Source organism: Leuciscus leuciscus (assembly GCF_965113295.1).
Source record: "Leuciscus leuciscus genome assembly, chromosome: 24".
Lineage (NCBI taxonomy): Eukaryota > Metazoa > Chordata > Actinopteri > Cypriniformes > Leuciscidae > Leuciscus > Leuciscus leuciscus.
This window is the reverse complement of record NC_138723.1, coordinates 32359353-32379125: the sequence shown is the minus strand read 5'-3', so window position 1 is coordinate 32379125 and position 19773 is coordinate 32359353. Positions and strand designations below refer to the sequence as shown.

The following is a 19773-nucleotide window of genomic DNA, read 5'->3' as shown; positions in this document are numbered from 1 at the left end:
TGAATATTTAGATATGATTTATTTATGAGCTTCTTGTGACACAGAGTAATTATCCAAATCAACAAGAAAATCAGAATGAATCGCCTGTCGTATGCGCGCTAAATCTGTATAAACACCGTCTATAATGTACCGTAATATGGCTTGAGAAATAAGCTTTAGAGGATCCGAAGACAGTAAAACCTTCACCTTCATATTCATATTCCTGATTTCATATTTCCCGAGTGATGGAGTGTGATATGAGTGACACGTGTTCCAATGGCTTCATCAGCAGGGCTTTAAAGGGCACTTCATCAAACGATCTTTACTGGAGATATTACTGGATATTACTGGAGATATTACTGGATATTACTGGAGATATTACTGTAGGACTCGCCATGACCGATGCCGTTCATCCAACCCATTTCTGCCACATCAGCTTCTGTATATCATAATTATGAGACAAAGTAAAAAATATGAATTATTTTGAAATTATTACCCACTAAGTCATAATCATTTTGCTCAAAATGATGCTTTTTTATGAAACTTACACACATTCAGGTGTTAATAAAAAAGAATGCATGAAGCTAAAAATAGAGGATCTGTTCTTTCTTTGATATTTTGCATATTCAGATATTCTACACAATATTCTGGGGGCTGTGAAAGTTTTGTGATCATATCATGAAATATTATCCAAAATACTGGCGTTGACTGGCAACTTTTTAAAAACACTGGAGAGGAAAGAGTTAATTAAGATTCTCATGTCAATTTCAATACTTTGTCAATTTCTTCTTTTTATGTCAATTTTGACTTTTCATGTCATAATTATGGCTTAGTGTGTCGATGTCAACTTTTCATTTCATAAATATGACATCATTCACACAATATTCTGGGGGACGTGAAAATGATTAAGAAAGCTGGCGGTGGCTGGCAACTTTTTTACTTGTAATAATAAACTTGTGTCAATTTCATTCCTTTTTCAATTTCACCTTGTATCATAATTTGTACTTTTGATGTCATAACTATGATTTTGAGAAGATTGTTGTGTCAGAAGTGTGTGAGATTGAGTTTCAGACTCTGAACGCTGAGAAACACTGTAACCCGATACACTGTGATCACGTGATCATCAGAGAATAAACGTGTGGAAACAGAGGTTTCGTGTTCAGTGTGTTTGATTGACAGTGTGTTTGATTGACAGTGTGTTTGATTGACAGTGGGTTTGATTGACAATGTTTGGTTGACAGTGTGTTTGATTTACAGTGTTTGTGATTGACAGTGTGTTTGATTGACAATGTTTGATTGACAGTGTGTTTGATTGACAGTGTGTTTGGAAAGACGATGTTTCAATGTTCCACATTATACCACGGTCACAGTCGTTCTCTTCCCGCTCACTGATGTCATTTCCTGATCCGACAGGAACATCTAGATCTTATCTCTACATCTAGAGTTTTTTTCAACTGCTTACACACAAAATCCTCACTTGTCACACAATTTCTGAAACCTGACAATCAAACACCAGAAACACACACCAGATCTGCAAAACCACACACCAATTCTCAGCCTTCGACTCAGTTTTCAATTTCATAAAACAGTTTTTGCAAACCATAACACACACTTCTCTCTGTAACACACAAAAATCTAACAGGAAGTATCTTGATTTCCTTTGTCAAACACAACCTGTCAAAACACCACAGTAATTCATCAGAGGCTCACACACACTCCTCACATGTGCAAACACTCATCGCTTAACTGAACACACACCAATCATGGCTTTAGAATAGGCCTATAAAAGGCCAAAGGTCGAGTTATAGGTTTGTCGGACTGTGTAATACTGTAATTCACAACCACAAATGCTTACAGTAAAACAATAAATATCTTTGTTTCAATCTTGCTTTCGTGTTTATCGGGAATTTTTCAACATCTCTCTGCCGATTACTTTCAATCTTGTACATAAATGAACATATGAGCTCATGAAAGAAGAGCTTTAGGTTTTGAATAACTGTGTGTATATGATATTGATATATCCAAAAATATAATATTATGGCAAAGGTGTTTGCAGCGTTAGACAAACGTTTGCTTTTGAGATGTGAGTGATATTCTGAATGCAGTGCTTCATTCAGCGAGAGATGTGAGGCGTTGGGCATCTTGTGTGCAGTTCGTGGATTTGTGTGTAAAGTTTTGAAAAAAAAGAGGCAAAGTTTTGAAAATGTGTGTAAGCAGTTGAAGAAAACTGTAAATATCTCTGTGGCGTCGGCACTCTTAGATCATCGGCCACTTATGCGTAGGTTTGTGTCTGAATCGTGTGGAGTCTGTGCCGATACGAGTCGTCACGAAACGGTTCGGCTCTTTGGTCTCGTGTGCGAGTGAACGATGATGTGTGTCCAACTCAAACTCACACTCACGGTTACCGAGCTCACACTCACGGTTACCGAGCTCACACTCGCGGTTACCGAGCTCACACTCACGGTTACCGAGCTCACACTCACGGTTACCGGTTACTGAACTCACACTCACGGTTACCGGTTACTGAGCTCACACTCACGGTTACCGAGCTCACACTCGCGGTTACCGAGCTCACACTTACGGTTACCGGGCTCACACTCACGGTTACCGGTTACTGAGCTCACACTCACGGTTACCCAGCTCACACTCACGGTTACCGGTTACTGAGCTCACACTCACGGTTACCGAGCTCACACTCACGGTTACCGGTTACTGAGCTCACACTCACGGTTACCCAGCTCACACTCACGGTTACCGAGCTCACACTCGCGGTTACCGGGCTCACACTCGCGGTTACCGGGCTCACACTCACGGTTACCGGGCTCACACTCACGGTTACCGAGCTCACACTCACGGTTACCGAGCTCACACTCACGATTACCGGGCTCACACTCACGGTTACCGAGCTCACACTCACGGTTACCGAGCTCACACTCACGGTTACCGGTTACCGGACTCACACTCACGGTTACCGAGCTCACACTCACGGTTACCGAGCTCACACTCACGGTTACCGAGCTCACACTCACGGTTACCGGGCTCACACTCACGGTTAACGAGCTCACACTCACGGTTACCGGCCTCACACTGACGGTTAACGAGCTCACACTCACGGTTACCGGGCTCACACTCACGGTTACCGGGCTCAAACTCTCTACCGAGACTGAAACTGAGAATCTCAGGTCTGTTTGAAGCTCAAATCCAGTTATGATTATGAATTAAAGGAAGAGCAAAGAGAGAGAGATCATGGCCTGACGACGGTACGGAAGGTTAATGGAGCACACACACACACACACACACGCGAGATCTCCGCTATTGTAGCCTACAGTTCTTCATATTCATATTCTGTATATCAGAGTCAGGGATCGTTTCGAACATGCGTGGATAAATATGTCTGTCGCAGACGTGTCGTATCAAACAACCGCACATCTCAAACCAAAAACAGATATATACAAAAAATACAAATGCCCTAGAATAGATCTATATATATTCATATACATATATAGGTTTTTAATCTTTGAATTACAAATCTGAAAATATCATTTCTTATATCTTTAAGAAAAAGAGGTTTCGGGAACCATGCAGTCGCCCCGCGCGAGATCAGTGTCCTCGGGGCGCGTTCCTGAGCTGACCTCTGACCCCTGACCTCTGACCTCAGCCAAACGTCCTGCGCTCAGAGGCGAGGAGAGATTCCCGTGTGCTCCTACACTTTCGACTCGTTCTCCATGTTGGCCAGGTCCCCGTTCCTCTCGCTGGGCTCGTCGAGTTGACTCAGTTTGCTAGCGACTGACCAGCTGAGCGGCAGACGGGAGCGCGCGGTCATCTCCGCTAGCTCACGCGCGCTGCAACTGGGAGTGCTGGTCTCGTAGATCTCGTGGAAACTGTTGTAGTCCACCTCGTAGAAGCCGTCCTCCAGCGTCAGGACCGGCGTGAAGCGATAGCCCCACTTTATCTCACTCGCCACGTATGAGCTGCGCGCCTGGCACGTCATTCCTGAGGAAACACACAAACACACAGAAGTACAGAGGTGAGGAACCATCTGAGGATCTTAAAGGGATAGTTCACCCAATATTCATGGATAGATGCACTTTTATGATGGACAGATGCACTTTTATCATGGATAGATGCACTTTTATCATGGAAAGATGCACTTTTAGTACAGCATCAGGAAAGATGCTGTATCTCAATACTAGTTTTACTTGATCTTAGTGCTGCGTTCAATACTATAGATCATACATTACTCTTAGATCGACTACAAAATTATACTGGTGTTCAAGGACAAGCACTAAGCTGGTTCAAATCATACCTATCTGACCGCTACCATTTTGTCTATTTAAATGGAGAAAAATCGATCATAACTCCAGTAAACTATGGAGTGCCGCAGGGATCTGTATTAGGCCCTCTGTTATTTTCAATATATATGATGCCACTTGGAAATATTATAAGGAAACATGGAATTAGTTTCCATTGTTATGCTGATGACACTCAAATATATATTTCATCACGGCCGGATGAAAACGCTAAATTTTCCAAATTGACAGAGTGTGTTAAAGATATAAAAGATTGGATGACGCGTAATTTTCTTTTATTAAATCCAGACAAGACAGAGGTAATACTTATCGGTTCAAAAAACCGCCCACAAAACCTTGCACAATACAACTTTAACATCATAGGATGTCCTGTTACTTTATCCTCTACAGTAAAAGACCTGGGTGTTATACTCGATTGCAACCTGTCTTTTGAAAATCATATTTCATATGTTACAAAAACAGCCTTTTTCCACCTTAGAAACATTGCTAAGCTACGTAATATGCTATCAGTTTCTGATGCAGAAAAGTTAGTTCATGCATTCATGACCTCAAGACTGGATTACTGTAATGCTTTATTAGCTGGTTGTCCTGCATCCTCAATAAACAAGCTACAGTTAGTCCAAAATGCCGCCGCTAGAGTTCTTACGAGATCAAGAAAATATGATCATATAACACCGATTTTATCATCATTGCATTGGTTACCTATAAAGCTCCGTATTAATTATAAGATATTGCTACTGACTTATAAAGCCCTAAACGGCTTAGCTCCAGTCTATTTAACGGATCTTCTATCACCCTATAATCCATCGCGCTCTTTAAGATCACTAAATTCAAGGCTTTTGGTCATACCTAGGATATCCAGAACCACCAAAGGAGGGAGAGCATTTCACATTTGGCTCCAAAACTCTGGAATAGTCTTCCTGATACTGTTCGTTGCTCAGACTCGCTCTCCCAGTTTAAAACTAGATTAAAGTCGCATCTCTTCAGCCAGGCATTCTTATAATCCTACAGTTCAAACTACAATCCGGCCTCTAGCTCATAAATGCCAGAGGAGAACTGGCCCCCGACTGAGCCTGGGTTCTCCCAAGGTTTTTTTTTCTCCATTAGGTCACCTGATGGAGTTTTAGGACACCATTAGGTCACTTGATGGAGTTTTAGGACACCATTAGGTCACTTGATGGAGTTTTTCGGTTCCTTGCCACTGTTGCCTTTGGCTTGCTCAGTTGGGGATATTTTGGGGATATTTAATTTAATTTTATCAATCAATAAATCAATCCTCTTGAAACAAACTTTGTTGTATTATTTTAATTTAATATTGTGAAGCTGCTTTGATACAATCTGTATTGTGAAAAGCGCTATACAAATAAACTTGACTTGACTTGACTTGACTTTTATGATGGACAGATGCACTTTTATCATGGATAGATGCACTTTTATCATGGATAGATGCACTTTTATGATGGACAGATGCACTTTTATGATGGATAGATGCACTTTTATCATGCTTTTATCATGGATAGATGCACTTTTATGATGGACAGATGCACTTTTATGATGGATAGATGCACTTTTATCATGGATAGATGCACTTTTATGATGGACAGATGCACTTTTATGATGGATAGATGCACTTTTATGATGGACAGATGCACTTTTATCAAGGATAGATACACTTTTATCAAGGATAGATGCACTTTTATGATGGACAGATGCACTTTTATGATGGACATATTCACTTTCATGATGGACAGATGCACTTTTATGATGGATAGATGGACTTTTATTGACTTCAAAACAGAAACGGCCATTCACTGCCATTATAAAGCTGGGAAGAGCCAGGACATGTATTAATATAACTCTGATTGAGTTGAGGGAGAGTAAATCATGGGCTAATTTTCATTTTTGGGTGAACTATCCCTTTAAATGATTAGTTCACTTCAAAATTTAAATGTCCTGATGATTTACTCTCCTCCTCGTCATCCAAGATGTTCATGTCTTTCTTCAGTCGAAAAGAAATGAAGGTTTTTGAGGAAAACACTCCAGGATTGTTCTCCATATAGTGTCTTCAATGGAGTCCAACGGGTCGAAGGTCCAGATGTGAGTTTCAGTGCAGCTTCAAAGTCTCGACACGATCCAGCCGAGGAATAAGAGTCTTATCTAGACAAACCAGCCGACATTTTAGAACAAAATAAACATTTATATACTTTTAACCACAGATGCTGGTCTTGCACTAGCTGTGATGCAACACACATTACGTAATCAGGTTGAAAGGTCACGCGTGACTATATGAAGCGCCTGACAGAAGATTCCCAACAGAAGCTGTTGTTCTCTGAGTGTATGTCGAGAGTCTGTCGCATGAATCAATGACGTGAAGCTTCAGACAGAACAACGGTGTGTGTCCATGCTGAATGCCTCTTCACACACACTTGTGTTCAGAACGCTAAACCAGTCGAGTGTCGGCTGCGGGGGTTCAAAGGTCACCGTCCCCAAACACTGCAAAAGTGTCACATCTGTGAGCGCTCAGAAACACACACGCAGCGCAGAGGAAACACACACACTTATATAACGCGCGTCTCAGAATCAGCACAGGAGCTTCATCACGATGTGTTTCATGAGCTCCACTGCATTAGACTCTCTTCAGCACATTATCATGAACACACACACACACACTCCGTCAGCGAGAGCCTCGGGTTTGTTTGATACACAGTTCGCTAGAGAAGTTTCATTCTTCTGCTGTGAGATAAAGTTTAAGCCAAATCCCTTCGTCCTCCACTGGTGTGACAGGTGTGTGTTCAGTGTTATCAGCAGACAACAGCCAGAGCTCACACACACACACACGCATTACCCACACACACACTCTCACACACACACACTCACAAACCCTCACTGCATCCTTTTGATGAGATCTCTCTCACACACACACACACACACACACACACACACACACACACACACACACACACACACACACACACACACACACACTTGCACAGTCACAGACCCTCAGACACTCTCACGAACGCTCACACACAATCTCAGATGCTCACACACACTCACACATGCTCACACACACACACACACACACACACACACACACACACACACACACACACACACACACACACACTCACAAACACTTGCACACTCATAGACCCTCACACACTCTCACGAACACTCACACACAATCTCAGATGCTCACAAATACCCACTAATGCTTGGACTCTCCAAATGCATGCATACACTCACACGTTCACTAATGCTGGCACAAAATCGCACACGCTCACACACGCTCACACACATGCTCACTAATGCTCACACACACTCACACACACACACACACACTCATTCGTTCACTAATGCTGGCACAAAATCGCACACGCTCACACACATGCTCACTAATGCTCACACACACTCTCACACACACACACACACACACACACACACACACACACACACACACACTCACACACGCTCACTAATGCTCACACACACTCACACACACACTCACACATACTCACACATACTCACACATACTCACACATGCTCACTAATGCTCACACATGCTCACACACACTCTCACACATGCTCACTAATGCTCACACACGCTCACACATGCTCACTAATTGTTGAGCATGTGTGAGCGTGTCTGCTGTGACAGATAGCACAGCAGACACAAGGGCGAGAAGATAAACAATGGGACGATACCCCAATTGCTCGTCTGCAAACATCCCTAGATTACAGATTAGAAGAAGGAGCTGAAAGTGGAACACCTGATTCTTGAGAGGTAAAGAGTCCACAAACAGAGCCATGGTTTCTTAAAGACCAGTGGAGTGCACAAGATGACTATAGCCATTCCTTACCTCTGGAACTTCACAAGACAGTGCATGACCTTGAAAAAGAGAATAGAGAGCTTCGTCAATCTCAATTATCAATGAGGGAGGAGATCAGACGACTGACAGAAATCCAACAAGGTATGCAAGACATGTTCATGAGGAGCCAGTCAAGTCAAAGGTCATCTCCCACTGCTAAACAACAGTATCTATCCCAAACCTCTCCAGTGCCCTCACCTAGAACTATTTACAGGGAGTCAGAAACACCTGTGCCTAAACCAGCACCCTGTGCTCATCCAGTACCGGCACCACGCAGAATTCCAACTCCAAAGAGTACAAACCCTTATAGTACAGACAGTAATGCCCAACATGCTCCTCCTCCAGTTCAACATCAGTACGATGACACCCTTTATACTGGTAGAGTAGCAGCCCAGGTTCCCTCCAGTACGCATGACCCCTACAGACATTACTTGGGTCGACAGCAGCCAGAGATGGATAGATCAGCCCCTACTCCCTCCATACCCTCTGCGCATTATTCCGTCCAGCCCAACTGGTTACCCGCAAACCCACCGAGGTGGCAGATGAATGTGAATAGACAGGAGACAATCTACAGAGGTCCTCAGCCAACTATACCGTATTTCTCCCATCGAGATCCAGGTGAATTCACCCGCCTTAGGGCCCAAAAAAACGCTCAGACTCCAGAGGGTTAAGTACCAGGTTCTAGTTGACCACTTAAAGTTAATGGAAGCCCGTTTGATAGCAGATTAATTCTTGAACTCCCTTACTCCATATTCAGACACTATGGCAGCACTTACTGAGAGGTATGGGCGACCTCACCAACTTGCACTAAATAGAATAGCTGCTGTAATGGACTCCCCGGACGTCCATTCTGGAGATACTGCAGGCTTTGAACGCTTTGCTCTACAAATCCAGGCACTGGTAGGGTCTCCTGAATACACTGGGCACAGAAGGAGAAGTTGAATTACGGTGTGGATCACATGTGGCTCGACTCCTGACTAAACTACCTCCAGAGTTGCGGTCATCCTTTAGAAGGCACATGAGTTATGAACCAGGTGTTGTGTACACACTCCTTGACTTTGCTAAGTGGCTCAAGTTTGAGTCATGGTGTCAAGACCATGAAAGCATTGGTGGAGACAAAGCTCACAGAGTCAAACAAAGAACAGACATCCGCAGGGATTCCAAGTTGAAATATCAACCAACCACAATACTCCATGGTGCAGATCAACCATCATTATCGGTGCTGCCACAGCCAGCTAAAAGCATAAATAAAAGCAATGCCTTCTGCCCTTACTGTGATGGCAAAGACCACTACCTGAGCCAGTGTACGTCCTTCCAAGCTCTTTCCAAAGACCAAGTGACTGACTGGATAAAATCGAATAATAGATGTTGGAAGTGTGGACGTTCCCATCGGGCTGCGCAGTGCACTCTGAAGAAGCCATGTCGTTTGTGCAATGGAAAGCACTTGCAAATTCTCCACGATGTGAATAGGCCAATGAAGGAAGGCACCTGCCTTGTCAGCTCTTCCAATACACCACTGTACATGGACAGGCCTGAAGGGTCCAATCGAGTCCTTCTCAAGGTCATTAGAGTCATCCTGCAACACAAGGGTCAGAGTTTAGACACATATGCCGTGCTTGATGACGGTTCAGAGCACACAATCCTTCTGTCGTCTGCAGCTCAAAGACTAGGTCTCACAGGGCAGTCAGAGGACTTAGCCTTTAGGACTATAAGGCAGGACATCACAGTGCTTCATGGTACAGCAGTTTCCTTCAGGATCTCAACACCCTCTCAACCTAATAAGAGCTATCTCATCGAGAGAGCCTTTACAGCCGACCCATTGAGCCTAGCAGAACATTCCTATCCTGTTGCAGCCCTTCAACAGAAATACAGCCACTTGCGAGGTCTACCACTTCAGCCCATACATAAAGCCAGCCCACTGCTGTTGATTGGAGCAGACCATCCTCACCTAATAACCCCTATAGAACCAGTCCGCTTTGGTCCACCGTGGGGTCCGGCAGCCATTAAAACACGTCTAGGCTGGACTCTGCAAGGTCCAGCACGAGTTCTTGAAGAGAAATTGAAGTCTCAGCAGTGTCTGCATATCACTATTAATCCTTCAATGGTGGAGCTTTTTCAGAATGTCGAAAGACTCTGGCAGGCCGACGTCCTCCCCATTAGATCCGAAGGGCTGGTCACAAGGTCAAAACAAGATCAAGAAGCGCTTACCCTTCTTCAGACTCAGACCACAAGAGTATTGGTAGATGGAGTTAGCCGATATGCTACCCCACTCCTACGCAAGAGATACATGGCTCTTCTTCAGGCTTCTAAAGAGGCTGTACTGCCAAACCTAAGGAGTACAGAGAAGCGTCTGGAAAGGGACTCCATTAAAGCTGCTGCATACAAGGAAGAAATAAGGAAACTTGAAGTCTCTGGCTATGCACGCAAACTTTCCCCTGAAGAAGTCAACGATGAGGGTGAGTCATGGTTCATTCCTCACCATATGGTTCAACATAATGGAAAGAATCGTGTGGTTTTCAACTGTTCCTTCCAGTTTAGAGGCCACAACTTGAATGACTACCTACTGCCTGGACCAGCGTTAGGCCCATCCTTATTGGGCGTACTGTTACGCTTTCGTGAGCACAGAGTGGCAATAAGTGGTGACATCAAAGGGATGTTTCATCAGGTCCGCCTTCTTCCTGAAGACAAACATCTCCTCCGCTTTGTGTGGCGGGACCTCGACAGAACCAAATCTCCTGATGTTTACGAGTGGCAGGTGTTACCCTTTGGCACCACCTGTAGCCCGTGCTGTGCCATTTACGCCCTTCAACGGCACATCATGGACTACAGCAAGCCCAATGATGATGTCAGAGCCACGGTAGAGAAAAACTTCTATGTGGACAACTGCTTGCAGAGCTTACCGTCACCTGAGGAAGCAAAACAACTAGTGGATAACCGCCAACTTCTGGCCAGTGGTGGTTTCGATCTTCGTCAGTGGGCAAGTAATGTTCCAAGTGTGGTTGAGCACCTGCAAGCAGACGCACGATCCAACAGCACAGAATTGTGGTTGTCACAAGACCGGACTGACATTCAGGAATCCACACTGGGTTTAAAGTGGTACTGCCAATTAGACACTCTTGGGTATAAAACCCGACCAGTGAAGTCTGGACCACGTACCCTTCGACACATCTACAGAGTACTCGCAACTCAGTACGACCCCCTTGGTTTCATCATCCCATTTACCACACAAGCTAAAGTTTTTGTACAAAAGTTGTGGGATAAGCAGAGGGAATGGGATGACCCCAACCTACCGGATGACCTCTTGAAATCCTGGAATGAATGGGAAGAACATCTCCCTACCTTAGCCAGCATTTCACTGCCTCACTGTTTTGTATCTTTAGACACTGACCAGTTCCAGGTTACCAGACAGATACACATCTTCTGTGATGCCTCTGAGCAGGCTTATGGGTCTGTCTCGTATCTGCGCACAGAAAATGATAGAGGTCAAGTCCAGCTTGCCTTCATCATAGCCAGATCTAAAGTTGCTCCTAAGCGGAGACATACCATACCTCGATTGGAGTTATGCGCAGCCCTGAATGGTGCTCAGCTAGCCAAACTGCTTGAGACTGAACTCACTGTGGGAATCAGCAGAGTGTTTAGAATCAGAATCAGAATCAGAATCAGAAAGAGCTTTATTGCCAAGTGTGCTTGCACCCACAAGGAATTTTTCTTGGTACTGAAGCTTCCAGTGCACATATACAAATACAAATACAACAAGAAACATAGTAATACAAATTCTAAGAATAAAATATATTTAAAAAAAATAAATAAAATAAAAATAGTATAAAAAGTAAAAAAAAAAAAAAAGGGGTCACAGTTGGGTTTAGTCTGAATAAACGTTTACAGATTATGAACATATTTACAGTATTTTGAGAAGTATGAATAATATAAATATAAATATCACCTGAGTTAAAGAATATTACACTAGACAGTGGGAGTCTAGTGCATGTTACAGATTATGAACATATTTACAGTATTTTGAGTAGTATGAATAATATAAATATAAATATCACCTGACTTAGAGAATAGAATATTGCACTAGACAGTGGGAGTATTGCACTTACAGGCATATGCATTGGGGGGCATGTTAAGTGTTCAGAAGGGAAATGGCCTGTGGAAAGAAACTGTTCCTGTGCCTGGATGTTCTTGTGGCCAGTGATCTGTGTCGCCGTCCTGACGGTAACAGTTCAAACAGGGGGTGTCCAGGGTGAGTGGAGTCTGTGATGATTTTACCTGCTCTCTTCCTCACTCTGGAAGAGTACAGGTCCTGGGGGGTTGGCAGGGGGGCACCAATAATCCTCTCTGCTGTCCGGACTGTCCGTTGTAGTCTCCTGATGTCCGATTTGGTAGCTGAACCAAACCAGACAGTGATGGAAGTGCTTAAAACAGACTCAATGACGGCTGAGTAGAACTGGATCAGCAGCTCCTGTGGCAGATTGAACTTCTTCAGCTGGCGAAGGAAGTACAGTCTCTGCTGGGCCTTTTTCACAATGGAGTCAATGTGATTTGCCCACTTCAGGTCCTGAGAGATGGTAGAGCCCAGGAACCTGAATGACTCCACTGCTTCCACAGTGCTGTTCATGATGGTGAGAGGGGGGAGTGCTGGGGATTTTCTCCTGAAATCCACAATCATCTCCACTGTTTTGAGCGTGTTCAGCTCAAGGTTGTTATAGCTGCACCAGACAGCCAGCTGTTCAACCCCCAGTCTGTAAGCAGACTCGTCACCATTTTGGATGAGACCGATGACGGTGGTGTCGTCTGCAAATTTCAGGAGCTTGACAGAGGGGTCTTTAGAAGTGCAGTCATTAGTGTACAGGGAGAAGAGCAGTGGGGAGAGAACGCACCCTTGGGGGGCGCCAGTGCTGATGGTGAGCTTCCCCAGTCTCACTCGCTGCTGCCGGTCGGTCAGGAAGCTGGAGATCCACTGACAGATTGAGGATGGCATGGAGAGCTGAGTCAGTTTGGCTGTGAGAAGATCAGGGATGATGGTATTGAAGGCCGAACTGAAGTCCACAAATAAGATCCGTGCATAAGTCCCAGGTCTGTCAAGATGTTGCAGGATATAGTGCAGTCCCATGTTGACTGCATCATCCACAGACCTGTTTGCTCTGTAAGCAAACTGAAAGGGATCCAGAAGGGGTCCAGTGATGTCCTTCAGATAGGCCAACACCAGTCTTTCAAACGACTTCATGACCACAGACGTGAGAGCGACAGGTCTGTAGTCATTAAGTCCAGTGATTTTAGGTTTTTTGGGAACCGGAATGATAGTGGAGCGTTTGAAGCAGCAGGGAACTTCACACTGCTCCAATGATCTGTTGAAGATCTGCGTGAAGACTGGGGCCAGTTGGTCAGCGCAGGCTTTTAGACAAGCAGATGAGATGCCGTCTGGGCCTGAAGCTTTCCTAGTCTTCTGTTTTTTGAAGACTCGGCTCACGTCCTCCACACAGACCTTAAGCTCAGGTTGGATGGCAGAAGGGGGAGGAGAGGGGTTGCAGGAGGTGATGGTGGATGTGTGAAGTGCACATCAGAGCGGGTGTGAGGTGTGAGTCTGGGCTTCTCAAACCTGCAATAGAATGCATTGAGAGTGTCAGCCAGTTGTTGATTCTCCACAGATCGGGGGGATGGTGATTTGTAGTTGGTGATGTTCCTCAGGCCTCTCCAGACTGATGCCGGGTCGTTGGCTGAAAACTGGGTTTTCAGCTTTTCAGAGTAGCTTCTTTTAGCAACTCTGATCTCCTTTGTCAGTCTGTTTCTGGCCTGGTTATACAAGATTTTATCCCCACTTCTGTAAGCATCCTCTTTGGCATGACGAAGCTGTTTGAGTTTCCCAGTAAACCATGGTTTATCATTAGTGAATGATAAGAATGTCCTGGTAGGAATGCATGTATCCTCACAGAAACTGATATATGATGTTACAGTATCTGTGAGCTCATCCAGATCGGTGGCTGCAGCTTCAAAAACAGTCCAATCAGTGCAATCGAAGCAGGCCTGTAGATCCTGCTCTGCTTCGTTGGTCCATCTTTTTACAGTCCTTATTACAGGTTTAGCTGATTTCAGTTTCTGCCTGTAGGTCGGTATAAGATGAACCAAACAATGATCAGAGAGCCCCAAAGCTGCCCGTGGGACGGAGTGATACGCATTCTTTATCGTGGTGTAACAGTGGTCCAATATATTACTGTCTCTGGTAGGACATGTAACATGCTGTCTGTATTTTGGCAGTTCACGGGAGAGATTTGCTTTGTTAAAATCCCCAAGAATGATTAAAAGAGAGTCTGGGTACCTTTGTTCCATTTCAGCTATATGTTCAGCCAGCTGTTGTATCGCCGCGCTCACACACGCGTCTGGAGGAATGTAAACATTCGCGAGAATGAATGAGGAAAACTCCCGCGGCGAGTAGAAAGGTTTACAGTTTATGAAATGTGCCTCTAAATTAGGAGAGCACATCTTCTTCAGTGTTGTTACATCTGAACACCAACTTTCGTTAATGTAGAAACACAATCCACCACCTCTCGTTTTCCCCGTTAGTTCCGCGATGCGATCCGCTCGGAACAGCTGAAAGCCCGGCAGATGTAGTGCGTTTTTTATGTGGACAGATTCCACAACGGTACTCGCCTGGATCAAATCAGAATCTTACAGATTTAAAGTATTCGTCGGAACAAGGATAGCGGAGATCCAAGACCTTACTGCAGGGTGTACGTGGAGGTACGTGGACTCTGATAGGAATCCAGCAGATGACCTGACCCGAGGTAAAACCCTCAAAGACCTGTCAGTGACCAACAGATGGAGTCAAGGACCAGCATCCCTCCTTGAACCTGAGTCAGCATGGCCACTAACTCCTAGTATCCAACCTCCGGAGGATAAAGTAGAGCACAGTAAGGGAATTTTTTGTGGCATTTCAACAGAAATTATTCTCCCGAGCATTCCTGATCCTGTCACCTACAGTTCCTGGAAGGAGCTAGTAGAGGCAACAGTCCAGAACCTTAAAGCAACCGAACAGCCGTCAGCTGTTCCCAAAATGGCAGATCTACCGCCGGCCCGCTTGAGACTACATAAACCACCATTCTACAGTACTGGCATGGACTGTTTCGGCCCATTTCAAATTAAAATCGGCCGACGCTGTGAGAAGAGGTGGGGAGTAATCTTTAAGCGCCTAACTACAAGAAGTATACATTTGGATCTTCTCACTTCTATAGATACAGACTCATTCTTGATGGCCTTAAGGAGGTTTGTAGCCCGGCGGGGCACACCATTTGAGTTAATCTCAGACCAGGGCACCAATTTCCGTGGAGGAGAAAGAGAGCTGCAAGAAGCCTTTTCTTCTCTCAGCCCTCACCTACAACAACAGCTGGCCAAAAGGAAAATATCCTTCCGCTTCAACCCACCAAATGCTCCACACTTTGGTGGGGCCTGGGAAAGAGAGAGGTGGAGGCAAAGTCAGGTACTGGCTGATCAGTTTTGGTCAAGCTTCGTCCGCTACTACCTACCTACACTACAGTCTCGTAACAAGTGGCATTCTGAGGTCAGGAACATCTCCAATGGAGATGTAATTATGGTTGTAGACCCACAGGTCCCACGTGCATTGTGGTTAGTGGGCAAAGTTATGAAAACCTTTCCTGGTTCAGATGGCTGTATCAGAGCAGCTGAGATCCAAATCAATGATAAGATCTACACCCGACCTGTTGCTCGTTTGATTCCCCTTCCTTCTTTCTCAGACGAGGATTAACCTGTCAAAGACTTAACCCCCACAAACTGATTAAGCCTGTAAATGAACAAATATGCTCAGCATATTTGGGGGCGGCAGTGTTAAGAAGACAGCCAATAAGCGTGCTCTTTACTGCGTGACGTCAGTCAGTTTATGCCTGCTGAAGACAGATGAGAGTTACGTTTTCTGAGGCTGAGGAAACGGTAGCAATCGTTTTCCATAAAGTGGACATTCCCTTTTGTGAGTCATTGAAAATATGTAAGTTCAATTTGCTGTATTTACTAGGTGACTCTATATTTATGTTAGACAAGTAATTTATGACTTATTGGTCTATTGTCGCTTGCTTGTTCACTCGCACGAGCAGAGTATAGTAATTCCCATGTACAAGTTAATTTTCTGTATTGCTGCCTTACTAAGTTTAATTCTTCATTCAGTGGTTTTAAGTGATGTTTGTAGGTTGTAAATTTATAGTATTTGATATTGTATATTAGTGGATTGTTAATTACTTGTCGATCGTCACATTTACCATGCTGAGTGAAATTAGAATGACCTTTAGCCTACTTTCCTTCCGTGCGCTTCATGCGCCATCTAGTGGCACTGCATAGTACTACAGTAATGTTTTTTCAGTACATTTACTTTGAGAATATGATTGTTTCTTGCCAATTGTGGAAAGTTATTGTTATTACTGTCTTCTCATTGTTATCTTTGTTATTCACAGACCACATCTATATAAATGTCCACCATATGAGACTGTACTGTCATTTCTGAATAATTTCATTCAATTCTGGGAACTGAATCCAGCCTCAGGTGTCCTGACCGACACAGCAATGCGAACACACACCCATCTGAACTAGTGCACATATAGAACAAAATCCTTTTCACACTAATGCTCACACACGCTCACACACGCTCACTAATGCTCACTAATGCTCACAGTGGCGAGCAAGACGAGGCCGAGGGCCGTTAGAGAGCGGCACAAGGCCGGTGGCGTGATTACTGATGAGCGACTCCTGCGCGACGCACCGGTCTCGGATCTCTCACGGAGGAGCGGAAGCATAAAGGAGGAGCGACGGCAGTGGAGAGCGAGAGAGGACAGGCCTGAACTTGTGTTGTGTTTTATTGTGACAGCAGTCGTCCGTGAGAGGCTGCTGTCTTATACTTTCATTTTATATTTGTTTTATTTGTATCATTAAAATGTGTTTGAATGTTCGCCGGTTCCTGCCTCCTTCTTCCCACAACATTTAACCGCGTTACACTCACTAATGCTCACACACTCACTAATGCTCACACACACTCACTAATGCTCACACACTCACTAATGCTCACACACACTCACTAATGCTCACAGCCTCACACACACTCACTAATATTCACACACACTCACAAATACTCATTAATACTCACACACACACACAAATACTCACTAATACTCACACACAATCACTAATACTCACTAATGCTCTCTCACACACACACACACACACACACACACACACACACACACACACACACACACACACACACACACACACACACACACACACACACACACTCACTAATGCTCACACACACTCACTTATACTCACTAATGCTCACAGCCTCACACATGCTCACTAATGCTCACACACTCACTAATGCTCACACACTCACTAATGTTCACACACTCACTAATACTCACACACACTCACTAATGCACACAGCCTCACACATGCTCACTAATGCTCACACACGCTCACACATACTCACTAATGCTCACACACACTCATTAATGCTCACACACACACACACACACACACACACACACACACACACAGACATGGGCAGTATTTCAATTAAATGTATTTTAAATACATATTTAATTACTTTAGTGTATTTTGTAATTTGTATTTTGCAGGTGTGGAAAAAATTAAATGTAGTTTGTAACAAAATATTTTGAGGGAGTGTATTTAGAGTATTTCAAATACTTAAATACTTAAGAAAAATCACCATATGCTTATCACCATAGTAAATGATTTTGCCATATTTGGTCTGATGTTGGCAATGGCAATGTCCAGGTTAGATGCACAAAAATCACGTGACACCCTGTTGACCGGGCTCCCTCCAAGAAGTGAATGAGTTTTGAACACAGGAGAAGTGGCGCTGCTCCTCTTAAAAACGGCATTAAAGGGTTAGTTCACCCAAAAATGAAAATTCTGTCAGTGATTACTCTCCCTCATGTTGTTCCAACCCCGTAAGACCTTCGTTCATCTTCGGAACACGAATTAAGATATTTTTGATTAAAGCTACACTGTGTAATTTTTTTAGTTGATATTTAGCAAAAAACACTTAGTTCTTTCAAAAATATATGTGCTTATTAATGTATATTTACTTCTTTCAAGTAATAAAGTATTCTCGTAAGTTTATAATCTGCCATCGAATGTACATGTGTTGGGTGAGGGGTGAGGGGTTCGAATGCCGGTCGCCATGTTGCCCCCTCCATCTTGAAACTACATTAGCCAAAGAGGGACATACCTGTAAATTCAAGCTTCGCCTTTCGCGCTTTACACTCAGTGACACAGAGACGAATACGAGGGGGAGATTACTCGCGACTGCCGGCAGATTTGAAGGATTGCTGATGGAGGATCACGCCTATTTTCGAAGACATGTAGCAGAGTCGCCAAGGAAGCGAAAGAGAGAATGCCTGCTTTCTTCTCGGCAGGTAATCCAGCCTATTTGTGTAAATTCGAAGTTTTATAGTTGCTTGTCTAACCATAGCATGGTTGTGCATAACGCCAGAACGACCTCTAGTATACCTTGCGTTACTTTTCCTCACGTCAATGGTGAAAAAGTATTGTTTACCTTGTAACATAAATCTGTGCTGCGACGGATCACAGGTGATAGTTTTAAAGGCGCAATTGGACGAAGTCGAACTGGAAGCCATGTTAATCTTGGAATAATACGGCCACCGTAGGAGTTAAAACGCCCTCGAAATTGAAAGGAACAGAAACTAATATTCACTGGGTAGTCATATAAAATTTCACCGCTAGATGGGGGAAATTATCACACAGTGTAGCTTTAAATCTGAGAGCTGGATCACTCCTCCATAGGCTTCTAAGACATTATAACTTGCTGGCCCAAAAAATGTATTAAAGACATCGTTAATATATTCCAAGTGACTACAGTGGCTCAATCTTAAGTTTATAAAGCGACGAGAATACTTTGTGTGCGCAAAAATAACGACTTTATTCCACTTTTCATTTCCTTCTCTCTTGGCCTTGAGTTTTCTCATGTAGTATAACTGCGCAGAGCGTCCGTGTTGTACGTCACACGAAAGGCTCACTATTGGCTGACGCTTGTCATGTGTGTGATGCGTGTGACGTATAACACAGACGCGCTGCGCTAAAACACTACGTGAAAAAACTCGAGGCCCAAAGAGAAGGAAATGAATAGTGGAATAAAGTCGTTATTTTTGTTTTGTTTTTGCGCACAAAAAGTATTCTCGTCGCTTTATAAACTTAAGATTGAGCCACTGTAGTCACTTGGACTATATTAACGATGTCTTTAATAAATTTTCTGGGCCAGCATGTTATAGTGTCTTAGAAGCCTATGGAGGAATGATCCAGCTCTCAGATTTAATCAAAAATATCTTAATTTGTGTTCTGAAGATGAACGAAGGTCTTACGGGGTTGGAACAACATGAGGGTGTAATTACTGACAGAATTTTCATTTTTGAGTGAACTAACCCTTTAAGATTATTGTGGGAGTATTTTTGTATATTCAAAATACTAATTACTTGTATTTTATTTAAATACATTTTTCACATCAGTATTTTGTATTTTATTTTGTTACATTTCATGAGCCAGTATTTGTAGTTTGTAACAAAATAGTTTTTGAT

The 19773-nt window shown here is 43.7% G+C and overlaps 1 protein-coding gene across 2 annotated transcripts in view; it reads right to left on the bottom strand.

Moving 5' to 3' along the window:
* The window catches only part of kcnj6 (potassium inwardly rectifying channel subfamily J member 6), an 81796-nt gene continuing 62023 nt past the window's right edge, over positions 1-19773 (bottom strand). The window contains exons 3-4 of one of the 2 annotated variants that reach the window (XR_014202512.1): positions 2676-3972; positions 1-2598 (exon numbers count right to left, since the gene is read on the bottom strand). Coding sequence is in view for 1 of the 2 variants with exons in the window: in XM_082158694.1 (XP_082014820.1) it covers positions 3683-3972 (290 nt within the window). In the remaining variant the exon portion in view is untranslated. Of the gene's footprint in view, positions 3973-19773 lie in introns of both variants that reach the window. The other variant, XM_082158694.1, reaches the window with a different exon arrangement.